General features: G+C 34.3%; 5 protein-coding genes across 7 annotated transcripts; 2 read left to right on the forward strand and 3 right to left on the reverse strand.

The window, feature by feature from the left end:
- Positions 1 to 617: 617 nt before the first annotated feature.
- LOC123864215 (glutamic acid-rich protein) lies at positions 618 to 5,159 on the forward strand. Of its 2 annotated transcripts, none has more exons than XM_045904492.1 (6): positions 618 to 851; positions 2,047 to 3,243; positions 3,327 to 3,648; positions 3,813 to 3,956; positions 4,073 to 4,148; positions 4,266 to 5,159. In XM_045904492.1, the coding sequence occupies exons 2-6, from the start codon at positions 2,055 to 2,057 to the stop codon at positions 4,422 to 4,424; spliced, it is 1,890 nt and encodes a 629-aa protein (XP_045760448.1). In that variant the 5' UTR covers positions 618 to 851; positions 2,047 to 2,054; the 3' UTR covers positions 4,425 to 5,159. The 2 variants fall into 2 exon arrangements, with proteins under 2 accessions (XP_045760448.1, XP_045760449.1); XM_045904493.1 differs by lacking the exon at positions 618 to 851 and adding an exon at positions 858 to 1,868.
- Positions 5,160 to 5,249: 90 nt separating this feature from the next.
- Positions 5,250 to 7,267, reverse strand: LOC123864216. The gene is made up of 3 exons (XM_045904494.1): positions 7,147 to 7,267; positions 6,730 to 6,964; positions 5,250 to 5,661 (listed from the first exon to the last, which is right to left on the reverse strand). The coding sequence occupies exons 1-3, from the start codon at positions 7,218 to 7,220 to the stop codon at positions 5,524 to 5,526; spliced, it is 447 nt and encodes a 148-aa protein (XP_045760450.1). The 5' UTR covers positions 7,221 to 7,267; the 3' UTR covers positions 5,250 to 5,523.
- A 1,348-nt stretch (positions 7,268 to 8,615) lies between these two features.
- On the reverse strand, positions 8,616 to 10,438 carry LOC123864862 (cyclin-C). The gene is made up of 3 exons (XM_045905572.1): positions 9,632 to 10,438; positions 9,293 to 9,385; positions 8,616 to 8,798 (listed from the first exon to the last, which is right to left on the reverse strand). The coding sequence occupies exons 1-3, from the start codon at positions 10,229 to 10,231 to the stop codon at positions 8,676 to 8,678; spliced, it is 816 nt and encodes a 271-aa protein (XP_045761528.1). The 5' UTR covers positions 10,232 to 10,438; the 3' UTR covers positions 8,616 to 8,675.
- A 1,306-nt stretch (positions 10,439 to 11,744) lies between these two features.
- On the forward strand, positions 11,745 to 14,993 carry LOC123864860. Of its 2 annotated transcripts, XM_045905571.1 has the most exons (7): positions 11,762 to 11,914; positions 12,138 to 12,148; positions 12,461 to 12,692; positions 13,492 to 13,619; positions 14,060 to 14,123; positions 14,533 to 14,653; positions 14,753 to 14,993. In XM_045905571.1, exons 1-7 carry the CDS (start codon positions 11,862 to 11,864, stop codon positions 14,951 to 14,953), a joined length of 810 nt encoding a protein of 269 aa, XP_045761527.1. In that variant the 5' UTR covers positions 11,762 to 11,861; the 3' UTR covers positions 14,954 to 14,993. The 2 variants fall into 2 exon arrangements, with proteins under 2 accessions (XP_045761526.1, XP_045761527.1); XM_045905570.1 differs by lacking the exon at positions 12,138 to 12,148 and having other exon boundaries at positions 11,745 to 11,914.
- Positions 14,994 to 15,537: 544 nt separating this feature from the next.
- On the reverse strand, positions 15,538 to 18,040 carry LOC123864863. The gene is made up of 6 exons (XM_045905573.1): positions 17,766 to 18,040; positions 17,383 to 17,527; positions 16,863 to 16,946; positions 16,123 to 16,186; positions 15,893 to 16,004; positions 15,538 to 15,756 (listed from the first exon to the last, which is right to left on the reverse strand). The coding sequence occupies exons 2-6, from the start codon at positions 17,396 to 17,398 to the stop codon at positions 15,538 to 15,540; spliced, it is 495 nt and encodes a 164-aa protein (XP_045761529.1). The 5' UTR covers positions 17,399 to 17,527; positions 17,766 to 18,040.

Genomic DNA, 18,040 nt, shown 5'->3' on the forward strand with positions numbered 1-18,040 from the left:
TTTATTTTTATTGACTTGTCACTTAGACATTATACCAGTGTTATTGTAATTAATCAAATTATATTAACTTGCACCCTTTAAAAAAATGGAGGTGGAAAACTAACAAATTCCGGTAATTTTTATGAAAATCCCAAAACACGCAGAAACATCCATACTTACACATTTTTATTCTTGACAACGTGATATACATATAGATTATTATAAATTGCTTATTTGTAGTAGCTGCACCAAGTCATTTCATTAATAAATAATAATTTGTTACCTAGCTTTAGCTTTGTTGCTATTTGTGTATTTGAAATGTATTTGATTTTTTAAGATTATAAGATACTGTTTACTTCACGTCGTTAAACTAACTCATTAGTGTCCTATGATTTCGCCAGTAAGACTATCGATAATACAATGCTACAGTCAAGACGACTCTATTTCACGCACACATTTACGTTTCATTTTTTGTAACACCGGTAATCTGTCATTGTTCATCTAGTACATACTACATTTATGGTCGTACCCATAGATTATTATTTATCTACTATATTACTGGTCGTACCTGTTGTACCCAAAGACCTTACACTTAGTAGCATTTAGTAGTGTAAGGTCTTTGGTTGTACCTGCCATGCCATCACAGACTAATAACTGATAACATAGTCTGCCATATTGCATTTACCAAACCAAAAACAATATCGAAATGTGTTTTCATTTTGTCGATCGCTGGAATGGGATTTAATAGTGATTCATAAGCATTGATTTGATTGTCGTAATAGTTTTTAAATTATTATTAAAAACGAGAACTTTATTTACGTACGCAGATGTTCTGCATGTGAAGTTATATGTGAACTGAAGCTGTTCCACAGGTCAGCCAAACAATCTCTTATCGTTTTATACAATTACCACAATGGCATCTACAGCGGTAAAAGTAGCTGGGGCTGCAAAGGATATATCGCCCCTGTACTATAGAATTTTATCAAAATTTCCACAAAATTTCACTTTTTGTTTTGCCTATGGGTCAGCTGTCAAGCCTCAAATAGGCAACCAGAAGAAACACAATATGATCGATCTAATATATTGCGTCGACAACTCGTATCGTTGGCATGGTGCTAACATCGATATAAACCCTTCACACTACTCGGCACTTCGCTTTTTGGGCAAAGGATTTGTTGCAAGATTTCAAGAGAAGTGGGGTGCAAAAGTTTACTTCAACACATTGGTAGACATAAAAGAAGAAAATGTAACTATCAAGTATGGTGTTGTATCACAAAAAGACCTAATTGCTGATCTTCTTGATTGGAACCATTTGTATCTGGCGGGCAGACTTCACAAGCCAGTTGAGATCATCAAAAAGACGAATAGCTCTCAACTGCAGATTGCTCTGCAGTCTAATTTGCGCTCAGCTGTTCATACTGCCCTTCTGGTATTGCCAGAAACATTTTCTGAATATGACTTTTACTTTACAATATCTAATTTAAGTTATGCTGGAGATTTCCGCATGACTTTTGGTGAAAATAAGAATAAGGTTCGAAACATTGTCCAGCCACAACTGTTAAACTTTCGTGAACTCTATAGACCAATCTTGCAGCAATTCCATGCTTATGTAGATTTTCCGACTGGCGACGCTCAGTGCCACCAAGACATACATCCTGAAACTAAATTGCACCATTTAATGCAGCTGCCTATGGTTCCACAACAGAGAATAGTGAAATTTTGGAACCACGGAGGACTTCAGCAAGATATGGAGGATGTTCTTCGAGCTGTGGCCTATGATATTGATTGTGCTGTTATTTTGAGGCAAATACTGAAGGACTTAGTATGGCAGTCTAGTGTGAGACAGTCACTGAAGGGAATTCCCACAGCTGGTTTCCTAAAATCAATCCGTTACAGTGCTAAGAAAATAGCAAAAATGTTCTAAATATATTATACTTCTAATATCAATTCATTGTAAAATATAGTTTAAGTATAAAAATCAAATGTATAAAATAAATCTAGAATGTTACTTAAGTTACAATCTGTTTTTTATTCCTTTTAAGTTAAATTACCATTTCTTGGTTTTAGGTACAAATATGCTTACTGATGAATCAAGCAGTGATTCAGAAACAGGCAGGTTCAAAGGTCAAACGAAAAGCCAAGATGACAAATCAATCAGTACTAATTTGAAAAGGGATAGTTTACTCAATAGATCAACAGGCAGAAACAGGAGCTTTCCTGATAGATTTAATAGAGATGCAGATAGAAGGAGAAGTGAAAGAGAAAAGTTTGAAAGACGTTCAAGAGAAAGAAATAGATACTCTAGGTACTCTCCTAGAAGAAGACACTCTAGAGAAAGAAGTAAAATATCTTCAGAAAGATTTAGAGATAGACATAGAAGAGACTCAAGATCCAGAGAGAAAAAATCTAAACCAAGAGAGACTCGAAGCAACAGCAAAGATAGACATAGGCATTCGAGATCAAGATCTCATAAGTCTCCAGTAAAAACAAGGAATATAAGAGATGAAATCAAAGGCATTATTACAAAAAAGGATAGAAGTCCAGATAAAGTTCTAAAGAAATCCAGAAATGAAAACTTGTCATCACCAGAACCTGTAGCAAAGAAATCAGTGGTTCATAAACCCACTGAAGTTCAAAGGAAGAAAAGCGAGAGCCCTATTTTAATTGAAGAACATGCTAGCAGTGATGTTTCTGAAGAAGTGCAACCTGGCTCATATTATAACATGATACCAGCAATTGTAAAAGAAAAACCTGATGAAGTAAAAGGGAAATCTGAAGAATCTAGTGAAATCGATTCTTCTGATGATGAGAGACTTAGAGCTAAGTTGCTAAATTTAGAAAAAGAGTTGCAGAAAACCAAAAAGAAAAAGCATAAAAAGAAACACAAAAGAAAAAATTCAAAGTCTGACAAAGACAAACGTGACTCATCAGCCTCTGTAGAAGTTACCAGTACAACAGATATTCCAGAGCTCATGACCGAATCTTCTAAAGTAATTGAAAGTGCTGAAGTTACATCTACACAAAAAATGAAAGAGAGCAGTGAAGAAGGTGAAATATTGAGCGACGATTCTCAAAGTGATATTGACCCAAATGACTTAAGACATAAGCTTAAACGATCAAAAAAAGCCCCAGATTTTCAAAAGAAAGATGCATGTGGGCCAGCACTACCTCCACATTTAGAAAGACGTTTTAAAAAGAGCACATCACCTGTCATTGAAGGACCATCCTTACCTCCTCATTTGCAGAAAAAGGGCCATAATATAGGTAAGTAAACAATGCTTTTTTATCATACTTATACAACTATATATCTATCTAGATTTTTAATTGAGTTTACTTATGTTTTACAGGACCATCAATACCAGAAGACATGCGTAAAGTGTTAGCTGAAAATAGTGATATGACTCATGAAGTTATACATTCAAGTTCAGATGATGATGGTATAGGACCATTACCCACAGGAGCTGAACATAAATGGTCAGAAGCTCACCAACGTCTTGAAGAAAGAGCTATTGTGATGAAAATTCAAACACTTGATGGGCGTTCACTTAAGAGCTCAAATATCAAAACACGAGAACAATGGATGTTAGAATTGCCAGAAGGAAAGGCGAAATATTTGGGACTAGAAGCCCGAAGTTTTAGGGCAAAGGAAGGGCCTGATATGTCAGATAGGTATGGGAAATTTAATGGTGATTTTTTAAATAATTGTGTAATATAAATAATATATAATGTGTGGGAGAGGGCACACAATATTATTCTGTGTGTAACTGACAGATGTCAAAAAGGCATACCTAAAATGGCCGCACAGTAATATATATTTTGTTTTTTTTTTTAAGATCAAGTTGGACAGACACTCCTGAAGACAAAGTGCGGAAGGCATTAGGAATGCCAAAGGAAGAGGATTCTAGTACAACACTTCAAAGGGAAGCAAGGGACCGTCACATTGCTAGTCGTGATGAAGAACAAGAGAAGGCTGCTAGGTAAAATCCTTTTGATGAATATATTAATTATGAAATTAATAATTCTGTACTACGGTTAATTGTTCAGTCTTAGAAGCATGTACCATTTGCTTACTTAAGCTAAATTTCTCTTTCAGAAAACACAAAAAGAAGCATAAAAGAGAAGAAAGTTTATTAGAAATTCATCAAAAGAAATTGAAAAAAAAGAAAAAGGTAATTTTTTAACAATCATGCTCGATTGTCCTTATTTAAACATTTTGGAAAAATATCATTCACACTAAAGGATTGTATGAAACTAAATAAATTAATTTAATCTGTTTAATTTCACAGAAAGAAGACAAAGACGAAGAGAAAAAAGAACGACGTCCGTTCAGCCGAGACCAGGACTTGCAAATCAACCGCTTCGATGAAGCTCAAAAGAAATCCATTATCAAGAAAGCTCAAGGCTTAAATTCGAGATTTTCTAGTGGTGAAGCAAAATATCTCTAAGAAAACTACGCTGGCGGAAAGTGTAAAACTTACGTAGACGTAATACGTAGATAATATATTGATTGTAAATTGTACATAAATGAGGGAGGTTACGTTCGTGATCCATCATGATGTAAACATTGTTTACTCTAAATAATAAATTACTTAACTTAAACAATGGATGTCTCATGTCTATATCAGTAACTATTTTGGCTAATTTTTTAAGGTTCCATACCCTGAAAAGTATTTTTTGATCTATCCTGAGCGTGTTTTCGCAATCCACCTGAACATTTGTTTGGAAGAACAGTTTGCGTTACAAACCCGTGCGCGATTGGAGGACGGTGCCTTAAATTGAACACGGGTTTGTGAAGGGGGTTAGGGAAACAAACCTGTGTGTGTTAAGGCAATACTGCCTACAAATGTACATGGAAACGTAAATGCGCTTTCCGATCATCAGTCCAGCAGGCTGAAGATTCTTACCCGCATATGAATAACTTAAGTCAAATCGAACAAAATAGGATTACTTGCAGATGCGAAATAAATAAATAAAAGTGAATTATAGTAGATAATATATATCATAGGTAATAAATGGATAAGTATAATAATGAAATACTGTGTTAGTCTTATATTTCTTGATTACTTAATTAAAAGTAAAGGAGCATAAACATTAGATTAATAAGTACCTCAGTTTGTGCATTATTTTGATCCAATAATGTACAAATATTTTGTAAATAGATGTGGTTTTTAATAATATTATAACAGATTTTTTATTCTTTCCTCTCTTTACAATAATTACAATAAGGTTCTTATATAGTAGGTAATAAGGTTCTTGATTAAGTAATTAAGTATACAAAATTATATTAATTTAATCCAATTCACAATACATATATTGATATAAGTACCTACAGCTGCTGTTCTATTCACGTATTCTCCAATGGTCTTCGACGTAGAATAACAAATTCCGCTCACATAACTCAATCTCTAAAGGAAAATTTACTAGGCTAAAAGTAGATAAGTAGTATTTTTGAAAATCTATTCAATGGAAAGAATAGCATAACATATTTAGACCTATGAATTCAGGTTAGAAAGACGTCATGTACCCGAATAGTTAATAATGAAATTAAAGGAGAGGTTGTACAGTGGTGACTTCAGCTGATGCACAAATTTTAACCTTGGAGTTGTCGCAGCAAAGAGGCTCATCGGCTGTCATGTCGGCGTAGATCCAGGGCTTGTCGCATGCTTTGTAAAAGGCTGACAACTGAAACAAACATACTAGGTATATATTCAGTGTGCTACTACAATACTATAGGTAACTACTTAGGTACATAAAGTTAAAGTAAAGTTAGTTTTATCAAAAACGATTTAGTGAAACTACAAAAGAATATATGTATACCTACTGGTCTGGTAGATTGCAAGTTGCAACCAATACATTTAGGCAAATGTAGCTAAGTTCAGCCTAGATCATTTCTGATCGATAGATGCTCTAGCTAGAGTATGTATAATCTAATTTATTTGTGGTAGACACACATCTTTTTACCCGACTGCGGCAAAGCCAAAAGGAAAGGTTATGATTTTAGCAGTCTATGCATGTATGTGTGTATCCAGATTCTGTGTGTTCCACCGTAGCGCCTAAACTACTGGGCCGATTTTGATGAATGAGGTGTCAATCGATTCGTCTAAAAGGTCCGGGTAACATAGGCTACATTTTATACGAAAAAAATTGGCCTAACGAATGTTACATGAAAAAAGTGGGGGTCTCCAAATTATTATTTTTTTTGGTATTGTATCGAGTGGGATGTCAAATTAAAGAGGAGAAAATTCTGAGTTTATAAAAATAAATGTACTACAACATTAAAATATACCAAGCAACAGAAAAAACAATATCACTATAATATTTCAGCGTTTATTAAGACGATCGCGATTTATCTTGTCACATAAATAATTATTATCATTGACACTAACTATAATTTAAAGGCTAATGAAGGAGACGTTTTTTTCAAACTTTTTATCTTTTCACGTGTCCAATGATAACATGTTTTTTTTTTTTAATTTAAAAATAAATTCAATCCCTCCTAAATTAACGCCCTTGAACCTTAAACGGAGATCTAAAGAGGTAACTTTGACTTTGCTCAGATTTAAGATTCATTAAACAAGACAGATATATGCCAGCGATATAACAACTGTCTCATTTTAACAGTGTCTTAAGTCTGAGCAAAGTGCGCTCTATAGATTTCAATCCTAGACTGTATCATCACTTACGAACGATGTGTGCTCGTAAATAAGTGACGATTAGTAGGTAATATAATTAAATAAAGTAAGTACCCACTTTAAGGTCGATAGCGCTACCAAGTCTGTTACACAAGATCTCAGGTCCTTTTGCCTTCGCGGTCGTGGCTAGCGCGAGGCAAAGACTCTTGCAGGTTTCCTCGCCTTCCTCGTCGCAGACCACAACCAGTCCCGGCGATTGTGAGAGAATGGGTGACTGGTCTGGATGGGGAGTTGAAGTCGGGAATCCACCGCACGTGCAGTTGCCTCTAATACCATCTCCGAACGCTCCTGAACTGTATTGCAAACTTAATTAAGTACCTACCAAACTAGTTATATTCTGGGCTGGAAGTCAGTTTCTACTTAATTTTTTTTTTAATTGAATTGGAGTTGTGTGGAACTTACACATCTTTAGATTCTAGATAGGTAGGTATTTTTATGAGTGATTTGTTTAGATTCGAAAATAACAATTACTTACCTATTAGTAAGATTTTCACCAAATGTTAATCCCAGGAGTACTAAGAAAACGTACAAAAAGTTGCCTGACGACATGGTGATAAAGGAAATAATCAAATCAAACTAATGAACTGTGTTTTGTGATTGTGGAAGGTTGCTTAAATACTGCAACCTTTGTTATTCAGTAGGGAGACCATTACATTTTGAGAAAACAGAAATATATCTAAGTACTTTCAGTAAAATAAGTTGCTATGTTATAGGTAGAAATTGATAAGCAAGTAGGATTACTGTAACAGATTAAAAGACTAACAGACAATCACCTAAATATAGATTCATCATCATCAACACATCGCCGGTTCACTACCGAGCATGGGTCTCCTTTCAGAAAGAGAAGGATGGAGCCGTGTTAACCCAATGTTAACCTAGTGGTTAAGACGTCTGCCTCCTATTCGACAGGTCCGGGGTTCGAACCCGGGCGCGCAATTCTAACTTTTAGGAGTTATGTAATTTTTAAGCAGTCGCTTGTTCTAACGGCGAAGGAAACCTGCATGCCTAAGATTCTCCATAAAGTTCTTAATGGCGTGTGAAATCTGCCTATCTGCACTTGGTCCAGCGTGGTGGTCTACGGCCATAGTGTAGGTAGGTACTTACCCAATTTTTATTTCTGAAAAGATATATCAATATTCAATGGATACCTAATATTATTAAGCGCATGACGCATTTGGCACGAATCTTTAATATTCCAAAATTATGGTTACCTATGCATTGAAACTCGAACATCGATGTTTTGGTGTGAAAACGACCTAATTGTTATGATTGTACCACTCTTACAATAAGCAGTTAGAACTTTAGTTCCATTTGTTTGAGGTGTACATTATGTCAGTGTCTCTTTCTTTACAACAGAGCTATTCTTGGTACGTTATTTTACTTTCATACTTCCTACGATCTGGAAAGTCCTTTAGCCTTTCATCATCATCGTCAACCGATGGACAATCATAGCTGGACATAGACTAGCGACCACTTATCATAAAGCACAGCTTTATAAGACACAACATCTAACAAGTTGCAGAGAGCCGCTGTATCACGGCGGCGCCGACATTGGCATTTGGAAATACCTGCAAGAGATCTATCTATGTGCTTTATCATTTAGTCAGTCAATAATTTGATATTAGTTGATAATACATTCCAGAGCCAGCTTGTAGGTATTATATTGTTGTCGAAATGCTAGCAGGCAGACTATAGTTGATAAAATGTATGCTTATCTCAAATATGAGAATAGTTTGGGAGATTTAAATCCCCAATGTAATAGTCTAGTGTTGCAACATTCTCTGATGATCTATCAACAGAAATGAGCCTCAAGTTTCATTACACCAAGGCAAGTCAGACTAGTATGTCTATCCCATTACAACAAGCTGCATCAACCATGATCAATATAAAAAATAGATCCTAGAATTGAGGTTCCTAATTAACTAAATAAATAAAAGAAGTTTGTCTCCTAAAATAATTATTATATTTCATCAAGCAATACAGAATGCTTGTAAGTATGGAACATTATCTCTGCGGAGCAGGACATGGTTTTGGCATTTTCCCCAATAGGCCTTGGATTTCCTTCTTTTCATCATAACTCTTCCACATCTCATACAAATTAATTATAGTCCTCACTATTTCCTGGATCTGTAAGCACAAAGAAATAAAACTTAACAGTTTTCCAATAAAAATCGAAAATACAACTCGTATGATCTTTTAAAATTTGAATCAAACTTTCAATAAAATAAAATTTTATAATACAACACTCATTTTTTTGAATAATGACAACAAACTAGTACTTTAAAGTAATTCATTGGGAAATTTATTTTATGAGTTTATTTGGATGTATTTTCTGAAAAATTATAAGCAAATGGTTACAGCTGGGCAATAACAGTAAAATGATATGTTATATGCAAAAGGAGTATCTTGCTTATATTTTGGATATTATTACATCTATGTAAGTACCATCATGATCATATCTTTAAGTTTCCTAAGGATTACAAAAATCTTGATAAATCATAGCTTTTTAGTGGTTGTTCTGGCTTGTTCTGGTTACATACATGGTGGGTTATTAGGTAACCAGAACATGTCATTTTATTTTATTAAAGCTGGGTATACATATTACACTAATCTCAACTTACTTTATCCATATCAACGTTAAGCTCAGCAAACCATGGCTTTAGATTATCCTTGCCAAGCATTACACAAGCTATGTGAAGAGCACTTATGGCAATCTGAAAATAATAATCATCTATATAAAAATATCTAAATAATAAAATTTAAGGGCTGTAGGGAACTTGAAATGATAACTTCTTGTGTTTTTGGTAGCTAAAAAGCTATTATAACAATAAAACTATCTAAAAAGATAAAAGTATTATAGGAAATGTAATGGTTTAATAAATTAGGTTAAATTATTGTAGTTGTGGGTTTGAAATTAAGGAGCAATTTTTACATCCTAATAAACAGTTGAAAAATAATACCTGATAGGGAGGATAAAGTAAGCTAACATCAGTTCTCAATGAATCATTAACAATCCTCCAAGCATAAGTTAGAATTTGATCATCCTGCACTTGTGTGTGTATATCTTGCACAAAGAGCAATAAGGGCCTATATGGTTGGTAGACAATCAGGCAACAATCCAAATTTTCGAGTAAATAAAATTCACACTCTAATATGTGGTTTGTCCTGTAAGGAAACTCTTGCTGCCCATATGCATAACTGAACTTGTTCTTAATTACTGTTTGACATGTAGTTATCAGTCTTGAATTAGAAATCACACCAAACTCTTCTACTTTAGACGCTAGGAACACACAAGTAGGTGCCAAAAGCAATGGATCTATACATTTTAACGAGTTTCTGGCATAAAATCTTTTAAAGTAGACGGTCGCGGTGGCTATGACTTGCTGTCGAAGTTTTAATTGCTCTCCTAGCACTTGTATGATGCTAGCGAAAAAATTGAATATTTTTTGGTATTCCTCCTCAGTTAGCTTTCCTAAGTCATGTTGTCGATCTCGAAAGAGATCTTGTTTATCCAGTATCCATTGCTGATGATGTGAACTCTGCCAAAAATTACCAGCCATTGTCGAGATCAGTTTTTACTTTACTAAAGGTATTTCTATAAAGATTCACGATAATACTTTCAAAGCATATCTCACAATTATTGTTTATCAAAGCAAATTTCGCTCCTGTTTTTATTTATCATAATTATGAATTAATTACAATTATCTAAACCATTTCTAAAACGGTACAACCTTCAAACACCAAGTCCAGACACTTCACTGTCAAGACTGTCAGCAGTCAGCACAGACCACGAATCGACTGTCAGTGTCAAGTGTTAACTACAATGTTATTATCAAAATGACATTGACACATACTTGTCACAGATTTAAAAAAAGTATAGACAAGAATAATTTCTATTATAGCATCCCACCTTAGATTATGGAAGTGCTATCATCCCGCCATGTGGACACATTGTACCTATTGTATTTATTTAGGTACAGCAGGCCTATTGCGTTAGTTAAAGGCTTTTTAATAAAGTAATTAAATAACAATTTTGTTAATTGATCGAGGGAGCGAAGCTAGTGGAAGCGAGATGCCCGGGTCTATTTAGGTGAAATGCCATCATAGAGTAACTACCGTCCATTTGTGCGTCCGTCAAGCCAGCCGTCCGCCCGCCTGTCCATCCGTCTATCGCTCTCTCTGTTACGTAATCCCTCGAGTCAAAAACCCAGTTTGAGACACCGATCAATCACAAATATGAAGGGACTTAAGTTCTAGCATGAAGTCGTTGCTTGGTAGGTAACTAGGTAGGCCTAAAATATCAATTCAATTTTTTTAAAAAATACCTAATTTTCCAAGGTGTGAGGCCCCAAAGTTCGAAGGTATAGTTCATGCTTGACACAGCTACAATAATATTTCACTATCTCAATAGTTCCTAAATTCTCACTATTGAGGAATGCTGCAGTAGGTACCCTGCAGCACCTCAAGATTAAGGATTTGGGTTCAGAAATTTGTATGGGACCATTTGGCAGACTTCTAATATCGAGTAAAAAAATTGCAAATAGGTTCTTTAATCTCGGAGAAATCGGTGTAAGTACCAGCGGTAATCTATATAAAAAAAGTGTTATTTGTAAACTAAACTAAACTCTTTTTTCCATGATATATATACCTAATACTTTTCCATACCTCAAAAGGAAAAACGGAACCCTTGTAGGATCACTTTGTTGTCTGTCTGTATGTCTGTCTGTCTGTCCATCCGTCCGTCGTGTCTGTCAAGAAAACCTACAGGGTACTTCCCGTTGACCTAGAATCATGAAAGTTGGCAGGTATGTAGGTCTTATAGCACAAGTAGAGGATCTGAAAACCGTGAATTTGTGGTTACATCATTAAAAAAAAATTTAAATGTGTTTCGAAAAATACCCGAGTACGGAATCCTCGGTGCGTGAGTCTGACTCGCAGATGGACGGTTTTTTCTATTTTTAAAGTGAAGTAATTGCTTTTGAATTAGATTATACCATGAAATTGCTACTTCTACGAGGTACAACATATTGTAATGATTGTAATCTAAAATTAATTTTATGTAGGTAGCTAAAGCATTGTAATATAATTCAAATATCGATTTCAATATTTAAACGCGTTTGATTCGTCTATAACAATTATTATTAAAATCAAATAGGCATTCTTTAAAATGCTAGCTTTTATACTTGTAATATGGGGTTTCGATTTAGTTTTTGCAAACGCAGAACAACAATTCAGCCAAATATGTAAGTCGCGATTTTAGGAACTAACTATTTCATTTTAGTAAAAAAAATATATAAATATTTCTGTTTTCTTTGAAGGACTTGTAAGTTGTAACAGTGATCAAGCTTCGTCTTACAATATTTCTAATCTAGTCTTCGTATATTAATTATTATTATATGTAGTATAGAATGATATTTGTAATAAGAATACATTTCTTATTCCTATTTGTTTGTTCATTTTTTTAAGGGAAACAATAGGTAGGTACTACATATATTTATTTATTAAATTTAATTACATAACATAAGCAAAAGGGCATAAAACTGTGCAAAAATTGAGTATAAAGTTCGTGATTTCGATCAAAACGGTATAATTACAGTGAAGTTACAGGCTTTCATTCAGGTTTTTGCTCCTTCTGTGAGGTTTTATTTTATGCAATTATCACACAATTTTGTTCGCCAACTCCTCATTTTTTATTTCAAACAGAGCTGGTTGCTGCTTGTACTTGATAGAGCCCCAGAAATCTGCTGACGTTTAATTAAACCTTGTTTCATTTCACCCATCTAATATAGTATATGGGAGAGAACTCGACCTCGGCCCTTACAACGGAAAGATGGAAATTGGTGTGCTACCAGAACGCTACCCGAACATGACTGCTGAGGACAAAAAAGCCTCCTACAGTATTCGCAGACTGCTCGAACTTTTTCGGGAATCGTTTATCTCTGGATTATATGGCATTCCTGCTCTAGATCCATATATTAATGATAATTTAACACACTTCACTGTAAATGTACCTTTTTTAACGTAAGTGAAGAAAATAATTCTGTTTTATCTATTTACGAGCTGATGCCCGCAGCTTCGCCTGCGTGGATTTAGGTTTTGATTTCCAGGACAGATGTAGCCTCTCCGTAATAGCCCGTCCCCGGGATGTGATTTGTTTCTGTACCACGTAAAACCTTTTAACCGGATGCTCCTGAGGGATCACCAGGATTTAGGAATGCAATTCGTTACAGTATCAGAGTTGAGAAGGGTCCTCGAGGTCAACGACAAAGTGTTTACTGGGTATCAATATCTTCAAGATCAATTTGTGACCGACAGTTTCTAAATCCCATCAGCTTTTGTGGTCAGGCTCCCTGCAGCATCAGGATTGAGGAGTTGGAATCCAAATTTTTTATAGAACAATGTCACAAAGTTCCTTTATCGATTAAAAAAAATTACGCAAATTGGTTCGGCAATCTCGGAGATATCGGTGTACATAGGTAGAAAAACACAACTTCTCCATTTTTGAAAGTTGGTTAAAAAGTAGCCAATGTTACTCCTTGGCTCATCCTCTACTTGTTTGTGAAAATTCTGTCAAAGTTGGTTCAGCCGTTCCGAAGATTAGCCCGTTCAAACAGGCAGACAGACAAAAATTTTAAAAACGTGTTATTCAGTTATGGTATCGTTCAAATAACCGTATGAGCTTAATATGAGGTAGTTATTTCGAAATTACAGACAGACACACCAATTTTATTTATTAGAGAAGTAGGTAGAGATATAGATAAATAGACTTAGATACTTACTTTATGAATATTAGATATTGAAAATACCTAAAATATTTCAGTGGTGAAGTAAATGTTGCAAAAATTATAGTTACTGGTTTGCAAGCTTTCAAAATAGTGTTGATCGAGCTTCGACTGGACACCATTAGAAGCGATTTCATCTTCACAGTGCCTCAGTTAAATGGAATAGGTAATATCACTAATAGCTGAATGGAATATGGAACTTTAATTTTAGGGTTCCGTACTCGAAGGATGTCAACGGGACCCTATTACTAAGCCTCCGCTGTTTGTTCGTCCGTCCGTCCATCCGTCTGCCTGTCAAAGGGCTGTATCTCGTGAACCGGAATAGGTACAGAAATTTTAACAGAATGTGTATGTCTATTGGCGCTTTAACAACAAATAGTAAAAATTTCAAAATGGCTGCCACGAAAGTTAGAAAAAAAAAGTGGTATTTCTTGTACAATGGCACGGAACGCTTCGTGTGTTAGCCTGCCTAGCATTTCACCAATTTTTTTTATAATTCCGTAAATTCCTCAATTTTTGTGGCTTCATTTCAGAACCAAAATTTCACACCAACCATTTATTTCCTGGAGTGCCAACATTTTCTTTCACGCTACTTTTTTGTTCTAGTTTATTTTCAAGCATATCTGGAATTAGCTGGGTTGTTCCCCCTAAGCGTTAACGGAACATTAAGGTAACGATCGGTTAATATCTACAATTTTTGTAAACCTATGTTATTGATCATTGTATTATTCAATAACACGTTCTTGCTATCTCGCTTTCTCGTCAGTCTTTAACAAAACTGCAACCAATTTTTGACCAACTTCCCGAATCCCGATGAGCTAGACTTGGAATTTTAAACATAGCTCGGTACTAGATGACAATGTAATATAAACTCACTTTCTTTTCTGTCTACTTGTTTGTTAGTAATTTGATTATTATTTGTCCGTTTGATACAATTTTTTCCCCACCAAAAAAATTGTACCAAAGTGACGATGCGTTCTAAAATGGGATGCGTATGCCGAGAAGGTGCCCATTCATCGTCTTTGCCCTCGTTTCTTTAAAAATATCCCTTAAATTTTTGAAATTATTTAATTTTTCAGAGTTAATCTTCAAAATGTAACAGTTGAAGGTGCTATAGGGGGCTCTGAGAAAATTTTCCCGCCAAAACATTATTACACATCTAAAGTATTGCAAATCCATTTTCATGCAGAAGACGTTAAGGTATGGCGTTTTATTAATAGAAAGTATAATATTTTCTGAATTAAATTTGTTTTATTAGGCCACTAATTGTGATTAAACATGATACATATACAATTACAGGTGAGCGTAGATGGCCTGAATCTAGAAAGAGATATTTTGGAGTCATTACAATCGTTAGATTCATTGGCCTCAAGTTTTCCACAAAAACCTATTAAGAAAGTCGTCAATTATTATGTGGCTCATGAGATTCTGAAGCAACTGAATAATATTATTGGAAACTTTTCTGTGCAACAAGTAAAAGCTTATTTACTTGATCATTAGAAAAGAATCGCAATTTTTATTTTTTTAACGTTGAAACTACCGTGATTGTTTTATTTTTTTCCTCTTATTTTACCTTAATTTTGGTATTCGTTGATTTTTTTGAGGTTGATACAGACCAAAGTCTATTTGTACATTAGGTATTTTATCAGCTACTAAGTATGGGTAATTTTAAAGATCTTTGAAGATCATTTTGATATATATCCTCTGACGAACAGTTACCTACTTTGAGATCTGATGAAAAACGAGTAGCTGCCGAACAAAACGGTGTAATTGCAGTTTATTATACTGCTAATCATAATACTTTTTTTTCCTTTAATCCGGACGTTTTCATCCCTCTCAATACAAACCTGACCTCATTTCTAAGCAAAACGACATAAAACTGTGATTAAATTGAGTCCGAAGTTCAGAATTTCGAAAAAAATTGTACAATTACAGTAGGTTCTACAGCTCTAATTCAGTTTTTTGTTCCTTCTGAAGTTTTTATTTTGTGCAATTACACCGTTTTGTTCGTCAGTTCCTAAACTATAATTATGCAAAAGCAATCTCTGTGATTTAATAAAACAAAATGTTTATAGGTTCATTTTTTATTTGGTATTATTATTAATAATATATGAATTAGCGCTTATATCGGATATTATTTTCAAAAAGTCACCAGGGGAGATGTTAGCTAAATAGTCGTTGGCGTACGGTACAGCATAGTCCCATGCAGCATTTACTATGTCTTCGTGAAAGCTTTCAATAATTTGCACACCTTCTTTGTTCAGCACTTGATTAATTGGCCAAGAACTGTTCTCTAAAGTAGCCTGAAATTTTACATTTTTTTGTAAAAAAATGCTGCCGATACCTTCAAAAAAAAATCCTAAGTAGGTACCCTCCTTATTATTTGGGTAGGTAGTAGGTATTTAAATATTAGGTACTGAGTTTGTTGCGAGTACTCACATCGACCTTGCTTATATTGAATTCCAATGCGAAATCGTCTATCCTCATATTGACATCAGCTACATTAGCAAAATGAACGCTTAATGATACGTCCACATCGCGGATCAAAACCCTGAAGTAACAATAATTAAGACGTATAGGTACATATATGGTAGATTTACTCATGTATTTTTTTAACAATCAACCGCTAGAATCTAACATTTTTCATGGCATCACCAAGGCTTACTTACGTCATTTTACCGTGTCCTTGAAGTGGATAAAATACATAAGCACGCCCCTTAAGATTGTAGTTTTCTGAAAAAAATGTTAAATAAAACATTAAGAGGAATTCACTCGTTTCTTACAGGGTGTAATTAGACACAAAACAGTAACAATAACTATTTTCCAATAGCTGATGTTTGTTGTAGTTTTAGTATAAAAATAAATAATAATAAATAAGTATCCTCATAGCTTTAATTAGGTACACTCTAGAGTCTGGCTCATCGGGAAGTTACTTATAATTTAAAATTGACTGCAAAATTTGTACCACACAGACAAACGAACAAACAGACCGACAAGAATGCTAGTTAGTAATAATAATAAGCCACTGTTATCCAGTTCCGAGCTGTGTTTAAAATTTCAAGTCCCTAAATTATCCTGAAAATGGTTTAAAATCAATTGTTTTTGTGGTAGACAAACAAACAAACAACTAACAGACACACCGACAAGAAAGCAAATCAATACATCATCAAATAATATCAATATGGCATTATCATCCAGTTCCAAGCTATAAGTAGGTATGTTTAAAATTTTAAGTATATTTTAGCTCATCAGACAGTTATTTTAAAAACGATTGCAAAATTTGTACCAAGTAGGCCAACAAACATGCAGACAAACAAGCGAGTAAATAGAAACGTGTTAAAAAGATATGCGGAGGTGGAGTTCAAAAATTTTCTTAAATAAAATATGTTTTGACCACGTTTTGACTAACCTGAGTGAAGAGTCAAAACTGGAACGAAAAGTTCTGCAGAAACACGGATATCTTCCAAACTTTGCGTCACATTCAAATATTTCACTGAAAAGTTGTCTAATCCAGTCAGGGTCATATCGCCAATTGAAAATGTAATTCTAGTAGAAATAAACAATTCAAATGCCAATTCAAAAATATGAACTTAAATAAATTTTATTTAGGACTGCAAAACTCAGTTTGTAAAGATTTAATAATAATTGCTGATTTTAACGTAACCGTAATCATGCAACTACATATAACTAGGTACATATACCTCACTCCTCAGTCAAATCATAAGGGTTCCTTAGTACCTACTATTTTAAATTGGAATCATAACAAAACAGTTAGATAAGTAAATCAATCCAGACACTAGAATGAAATAAGTGAATAATATTTCTGTAGCGGACCGCATGTACCTACTGATAATATATTTAATATTTAAAATAAGTATTTTTATTCTGCAAATTATAAGTAGGTAGTAAGCGTACAATATCATACTCACTTAATTCCTCTTCCATCGTAATAACTATCTATTTTGTTAATATTTGTTGTCTTCAATGAAGGAAGTGGAAATAAATTAGTTTGGACACCTCCTTTACGCCATTTCTTTAGAAGTGATAATATTTGCTCCTCGAGCTGATTATTTGCTGTGTAAAAGATTAAAATTAAAAATGTTAGTTAATCAGGTATGCACTCGTACTTACATGAACTATGAAAAAGTCTCTGGTAAATAGGTATAACTCAACAGGCACTCAAAGGTCGTAAGTTCACAAACTGGTTGCACTGAGGTCGAGGTAGGTACTCTACCTATATTGTCATCCTAGTACAGGACTTTAATTAGAAGGGAAAGGCGTTAATTAATACTAGATTAGATGTATAACTTACGTATTATACTATCAGCACTAATGACCGCAGCAAAAACTAAAATAACGGCGATAGAATAAAATAATGATATTTTCGCCATTTTCATTGCATCGCTCAGTCGTTAATTTTGTCTGATAGCTGTACCTGTGCGAAGACAAACCGTGCATTTAAAGGTTCTATTTATTTACACGCCATTGTGATATGATTACATTATTTACTAAGCTTAGGAAAATATCCTTTCTAGGGTCCCGTACATATGAAAGAAAAAACATAACCCTTTAGGTTCATTCGTGTGT

Source organism: Maniola jurtina, chromosome 4, assembly GCF_905333055.1.
Source record: "Maniola jurtina chromosome 4, ilManJurt1.1, whole genome shotgun sequence".
Lineage (NCBI taxonomy): Eukaryota > Metazoa > Arthropoda > Insecta > Lepidoptera > Nymphalidae > Maniola > Maniola jurtina.

Bases quoted from the DNA above. Each gene is read 5' to 3' on its own strand.
- LOC123864215 (XM_045904493.1), top strand. From the start codon at position 893: ATGGCATCTACAGCGGTAAAAGTAGCTGGGGCTGCAAAGGATATATCG. The intron at 3,244-3,326 runs GTAAGTAAACAA...TATGTTTTACAG, and splicing joins GAAAAAGGGCCATAATATAG to GACCATCAATACCAGAAGAC. The intron at 3,957-4,072 runs GTAAAATCCTTT...TTTCTCTTTCAG, and splicing joins GAACAAGAGAAGGCTGCTAG to AAAACACAAAAAGAAGCATA.
- LOC123864216 (XM_045904494.1), bottom strand. From the start codon at position 7,220: ATGTCGTCAGGCAACTTTTTGTACGTTTTCTTAGTACTCCTGGGATTA. The intron at 6,965-7,146 runs GTAAGTAATTGT...TTTGCAATACAG, and splicing joins GGTGAAAATCTTACTAATAG to TTCAGGAGCGTTCGGAGATG. The intron at 5,662-6,729 runs GTGGGTACTTAC...TGTTTGTTTCAG, and splicing joins GTAGCGCTATCGACCTTAAA to TTGTCAGCCTTTTACAAAGC.
- LOC123864862 (XM_045905572.1), bottom strand. From the start codon at position 10,231: ATGGCTGGTAATTTTTGGCAGAGTTCACATCATCAGCAATGGATACTG. The intron at 9,386-9,631 runs GTATTATTTTTC...TATTATTTTCAG, and splicing joins TACTTTATCCTCCCTATCAG to ATTGCCATAAGTGCTCTTCA. The intron at 8,799-9,292 runs GTAAGTTGAGAT...TTGTGCTTACAG, and splicing joins TTAACGTTGATATGGATAAA to ATCCAGGAAATAGTGAGGAC.
- LOC123864860 (XM_045905570.1), top strand. From the start codon at position 11,839: ATGCTAGCTTTTATACTTGTAATATGGGGTTTCGATTTAGTTTTTGCA. The intron at 12,693-13,491 runs GTAAGTGAAGAA...AAAATATTTCAG, and splicing joins GTAAATGTACCTTTTTTAAC to TGGTGAAGTAAATGTTGCAA. The intron at 13,620-14,059 runs GTAATATCACTA...TTTTTGTTCTAG, and splicing joins GCCTCAGTTAAATGGAATAG to TTTATTTTCAAGCATATCTG.
- LOC123864863 (XM_045905573.1), bottom strand. The intron at 16,005-16,122 runs GTAAGTAAGCCT...TTGTTACTTCAG, and splicing joins CAAGGACACGGTAAAATGAC to GGTTTTGATCCGCGATGTGG. The intron at 15,757-15,892 runs GTGAGTACTCGC...GTAAAATTTCAG, and splicing joins TCAATATAAGCAAGGTCGAT to GCTACTTTAGAGAACAGTTC.